Below are 5,144 nucleotides of genomic sequence, written 5' to 3'. Positions count from 1 at the left end.
GACAGGGCAGGGACAGGGAGACCACATGCTCATGCAGACAAGAGTTAAGGGTTAGCGACGGCCCCCAGCACACGTTCCACATGTTAAGGCATCATGGTTAGACGGTGACTGACAGCGACAAATGGACTGGCCAGGGAGGGATAAGTGGACCGGCCAGGGCCCTGCAGTGCATACCCCAGCTCAGCCAGGGCAGATACGGGGCTATGTAGCCCCATAGCTCCTAGCCCTTCTGAGAGCCAGGGCCTAGTCTGGGCCTGGGGGAGATCACAGCCAGGGAACCTGGAGACAGAAATGGGGGGAGGTCGGGCTGGAGCCCCCCACCCCAACACGGCACAGGCAGAAGCAGCAACGTGACACTAGAGACCATAGGGGCCTATGGGCAGAAGGGCAGGGAACAGGTGGGTGGAGGAGCTCTCCAGAGATGGACCGAGGGGGGATGGAGGTGGTGGGGAGGGGCCCTGTCAGCACTTTGGTTTGGGGTGGGGAGGAATATGGGGAGGGTCATGTTCGTCCGTCCATCCGTCTGTCCGTCTACCCTGCCCACCTCCCAGCCAGGCCTCAGTCCTTCCATTCCTTTTTGATGGTCAGGTTCCATTCCCAGGACAGATGGTCAGTCTTGTCATCATCTGTGAAGCGGGACTTGATGTTGTAGCTGCCCCGAGCCAGCATGCCCTTGGGTGCTTCCTCCATGGGTGTCAGGAACTCGTACTCCTCTGCCCTCGGCCCGTAGCTCCCCACCATGTAGTCAGTCTTGTCAACTGTGGGACAGAAGAAAAGGCACGGCCACCGGTGCTGCCAGCCCCTCCTGGGAAGCCCACAACCCTTCCTCCCTTGGCACTGACTCACTCTTGACACCTTTCCGGTAGGTGTGCTGGATATACTTCATGCCAGACACAATCTCCCTGTTCACCTGCAAGGTCCCAAGCCAAGGATTAAGTCAGGTTTTCTAGATTCCCCCTCCCAGTGTCTCCCCAAACCTGGGCCTTACCCGGAAAGAGATTTTTATCCGGTATTCCACACCCTCTTTGAGCACGAAGGACTGCTTTTTGAAGCTTTCCAGATCACCTGTGGTGGGGAGGCAGCTCAGCCAGGAGCCTGAGAGGCCCCACCCCCCACAGGCAGCCTCCTTAGGCACAATTAGCCTCACCAGAGGGCGCCACAAGTCCAGGAAAATTATTTTTAGGGCTAGCTGCAGCCAACAGGGGCCCCACCCTAGGACAATGGTGCCCACTTACCTGTCAGATCCAACTCCAGTGGGCCAGGGGCTGTGCTACACACTAGGGTCAGACGGGTCACAATGACGTTGGGGCAGTTGGGGTCTAGGGAGACAGTAGGTTAGAACTTACTTCTAAGCTCATGGCTCACTCCCAGAGGCATGCAGCCAAGGGAGGAGCAGGGAGCACAGCATAAGTGAAAGATGACAGGTGTAGCGGTAGACCTATGAAGAGCTGCCCCTCAACAGCCACTCACCAGCAGAGACAGCCACACGGCCCAGCAGGGCTTCCTTGTACTTGCGCAGGCTCTCGTCGTCTTTGTCCAGCTCCTGGATCTCCTGGATGCTCTTCTGGGCAGGGGGCTTATAGTTGACTGAGTGTTCATCCTCCTCGTTCTCAGCTGCGATCTGGGCCAGCTGCTCAGCTGTGGGCTCCTGCTCAGCCATGCTCACCTATGGCCTGGGTCTGGGACACCTGTGGGTGGGGCTGCGCTGTGAGGCTTGGTCAGTTTGGGACCCTACCCTCCAGCCAACCCTAGACAGGGTGCTGTGGGCTGTGCTAAAGGGGGTGGGTCAAGGAGATGCTGTGGTGAGCACCAGGCACCGCGCATGATAGCGCCTGGCCATCCCACTAGGTTACCAGGAACTAAGTTCGAAATGCTGCCTATTCCTCAAGGAGGTAAGGCACCCCCCACCCCACGCACCAAGTGCAGCCCTCAGACCCAGCTGGCAAGGACCACTCAATTCGTAGGGTACAGTGGTTTCTCAGCAGTCCAACCCATTGCCCCAAGGAAGTGCGAGAGTTGATTCACAACCTGGGTGTGCCTGAGGAAGTATGTTCCTGTCATGGCCACGTGCAGGGCACCGTCGGTCCCAGCACATCGGAGAGTTCTTATTTCGGGTCTGCCTACATCCTAAAGGGTGCAGTGGGGCGCGCGGCCCCTTAAGCATCCTTACGTTGTCCCCATTTGGGAGGGCCTGTTGCTACAACTTGGGTTGCTGCAGTGCTCAGCGATCGAAGAACCCTTTCTGGATGCTGGCCTGAGGGCGCCCGAGGAGGTGCCCACCCCACAGAAACGGAAGAGGTCGCCCCCGAATTCCTTGGGCCTAGACTGCTGCATACGATCGCTAGGTCTTCGGGAGGCACCCAAAGCCCTTTCCGACCACTGCGGGCGGGCGGGCGGCACGGTAGGCGAGAACAAGCCCTTTCCTGCGGCCTGCCCAAGGCCTGGGCTCTGGGGATGCAGCACGGCGCCGGGGCCTGAGGCCAGTCCAGGACCCCGCGGCCGCGCGGCGACAACATCCCGGGCGCGGTCCGCACTTCCGCAAGGGCTGCAATCTGGGCAGGGCGGGGCGCGCGGCAGGAGCTTGGAGACCGGGCCCCACTTGGGAGCTTCCGCGCGGCCCGGAGCGCACGATTGTGCCCAGAGCTCCCCGCCGCCGCGGGGAGAGAAGGGCCCACCCGGGCGGGGCCTGCGCTGTGCCCCCAGTCCGCCCCGCCCAGTCCGCCCGCCCGTCGTCGCGGCAGCCGTCTCGCAAACCCAAAGTGGCTCAGGCCGGCGGCACAAAGGTGAACTCCCTCCCTTAGCCGCGCGCCACCCGGGTACTCACCGGGGGCTCGACCGCTGCGCTCGCGCTCCCTCCCGCACCAAGTGACGAACGTCGCCCGCCGCCCGGACGGCCACTTCCGGGGTCACAAGACTTCCGCTCCTGCGGGCGGGGCCGACTGCGCATGCGCAGTAGGGCGGGGGGAGCTCGCCGCCATCTTGCGGCCAGTCTTGTGGGCGCGCCCCGCGTGGGCGGGCAGCCTCTGGAGCGGTGGCGTCCCGGCAACTGTTGCTCTGCGGGGTTTCAGTGCCTGGGTCCCCTGGGCCTGGAGGTGGCCCATGTTCTCTTTGGATCGACAGCCCTCGTGGGATGGCTGTGGTCCTGCGACCTCCTGGGTCTCCCACATGTCTCCCTCAAACAAGCTGCCATGGTGTCGCACCCCTTGACCATGGTCCTTCCTGCAGGCTGGCTCAGATCTTGGACCCGGCAGCCAGTTGCAATAAGCAGCGTCCCAAGAACACCACATGTCCCCATGAGACACCCGACACACAGCTGTGAGAAGTTCCCCGTGCTGCTGGTGCTACAGATGGTTGGCCAATTGTCGGCCTGGTGGGGAACAGCACATGACCGAGGCGCACAGCCATGCGAGGGCTTTGTGGGGTCTCGGAAGTTGACACGACAGGGCATTTTTGGCAAGATACTCATCTTGGCACTTTTTGGAGGTCTCCAGTGTTGGAGGGCTGTGTAAGAGTTGTTATGTATGGATAGTGTCCATGGCTTGAGGCACTTTTTTCTGTTCATACTGAATGAGTGTAGTTGTTTCCAGGCTTTAGGAGTTGCAAAAAACTTAGATAAGCCAAGTGGTTTTATTTGTTACTGGAAATCCAACTCAGGACCTGGCACTTGCCAGGCAGGTGCCTGTGCCTTTGAGTTATATTCCCGGCTGCCAAGCACTTTTAGAAAACCCAAAAGCTCTATGAGAAAATCCCAAACATACTTGTTAGTAATCTACCCCTATGTTAAAATGAACTGTGAAATTTAGCAGCTCCTTACACCCCCAATAGAGTAACTGCAGGCATTCTGATCATGGAGTAGCTCTGGGGTATTGCCATGGTACTACTGTGTCTACTTGTCCCCCCAAAGCCTCCTGCAGTCACTAGGGTAGGCTTCTAGAGTTTGTGATTAATTCATGGTCCAATGCTGAGATTATGGGTGTGAGTGCTACGCCATCCCCATAGCCTGAATGCAATATAAGGGAGGGAGAGAGGCTTGCTCTCTGCTGCCAGTGCTGTCTCTGTTCCCTTTTTGCTCTTGCTGTTTTACTGTTTTCTAACACCATGAACTGCTGCCCTCTGCCATGTGCCACTCTGCCTTGGAGCCAGCAGAGTATGGACTAAAACCTCCACAAACTCATTTTTTTTTTTTTTTTTCAGAACTAGGGATTGAACTCAGGCCCTTGTGTTGGCCAGGGAAGCGCTTATTCTACTGAGCCATCTCACTGGCCCCTCATTAATTTTGGATGTTGGGTATTTTGTTCCAGCAACTACAGAAATGTAACTGAGATATGTGGTGTCTGCTCAAAGCTGTCCCCAGTTCTTCCTGAGCATGCCTCCTCAAGGGGCAGTGGAAGGCACTGCCCCTCAGGACTGGCCCCCAAGGGAGGCCTCAGGCAGAGAGCAGCCAAGCAGAAGACAGAAAATTTAATCCCACAAGAGTCATCTCTTCTAAAATAACAAAAGGGGGTCCTGTGGTATAGTTCACTGGCACAAGTCCCTTCCTGTCCCTCTCCTTCTCTTCCTTTCCTTCTGTTTTTGAGGCAGAGTCTTACTATATAGTCTACACTGGGCTTGAACTTGTATGATTCTCCTGTTTCAGCTTCCTGAATGCTAGAATTACAGGTATGCACCACCATACTTGGTTTAGCTGAGCAATCTTGTAACATAGGAGGCCCTATCTCAAATTTTAAAAATAGATAAAAGGGCTGGGGATGTAGCTCGGTGCAAACTACCTGGATGTACATACACACACACACACACACACACACACACACACACACAACTTGGAAACAAACTTTTGGTGGTCTTTGAACTACCATGTATTTCAGCATACATTGTTTTTCTGTTTTTTGAGACAAGGTCTTGCTGTGTAGTCCAGGCTGTCTTGCACTGTCTTCAAATTTTGGGTGACCTTTCTGCCTCTACTTCCTGAGTGCTGGGAAAATAGTCCTGCATTACCATACCCAACTCAGCATGTATTTTATTCCTAAAGAAAAGGGTCCATAGATGGGCTGGTGAGATGGCTCAGTGGTCTAAAGCACCTACTTGGAACAAGCTTGGCAAAGCAGAGGGACCACAGTTCAATCCCCCAGCACCACATGCCAGCC

At 56.6% G+C, this 5,144-nt stretch overlaps 1 protein-coding gene across 1 annotated transcript; it reads right to left on the bottom strand.

Annotated features, from left to right (window-relative positions):
* Nucleotides 1-229: 229 nt before the first annotated feature.
* Nucleotides 230-2,907, bottom strand: Arhgdia (Rho GDP dissociation inhibitor alpha). The gene is made up of 6 exons (XM_004639476.2): nucleotides 2,825-2,907; nucleotides 1,471-1,688; nucleotides 1,236-1,319; nucleotides 989-1,065; nucleotides 847-910; nucleotides 230-758 (listed from the first exon to the last, which is right to left on the bottom strand). The coding sequence occupies exons 2-6, from the start codon at nucleotides 1,658-1,660 to the stop codon at nucleotides 559-561; spliced, it is 615 nt and encodes a 204-aa protein (XP_004639533.1). The 5' UTR covers nucleotides 1,661-1,688; nucleotides 2,825-2,907; the 3' UTR covers nucleotides 230-558.
* Nucleotides 2,908-5,144: the final 2,237 nt, after the last annotated feature.

The sequence above is a fragment of the Octodon degus genome, unplaced genomic scaffold (assembly GCF_000260255.1).
Source record: "Octodon degus isolate 3935 unplaced genomic scaffold, OctDeg1.0 scaffold00112, whole genome shotgun sequence".
NCBI classification, from domain to species: Eukaryota; Metazoa; Chordata; class Mammalia; order Rodentia; family Octodontidae; genus Octodon; species Octodon degus.
The sequence above is the reverse complement of the archived record's forward strand: the minus strand, read 5'-3'. Positions and strand labels throughout refer to the sequence as shown.

Excerpts from the sequence above, each read along its gene's own strand:
- Arhgdia (XM_004639476.2), bottom strand. The coding sequence starts at position 1,660 with ATGGCTGAGCAGGAGCCCACAGCTGAGCAGCTGGCCCAGATCGCAGCT. Across the intron at positions 1,320-1,470 it reads CCGTGTGGCTGTCTCTGCTG|ACCCCAACTGCCCCAACGTC; the intron begins GTGAGTGGCTGT and ends CTGTCTCCCTAG. Across the intron at positions 759-846 it reads CTACCGGAAAGGTGTCAAGA|TTGACAAGACTGACTACATG; the intron begins GTGAGTCAGTGC and ends TCTGTCCCACAG.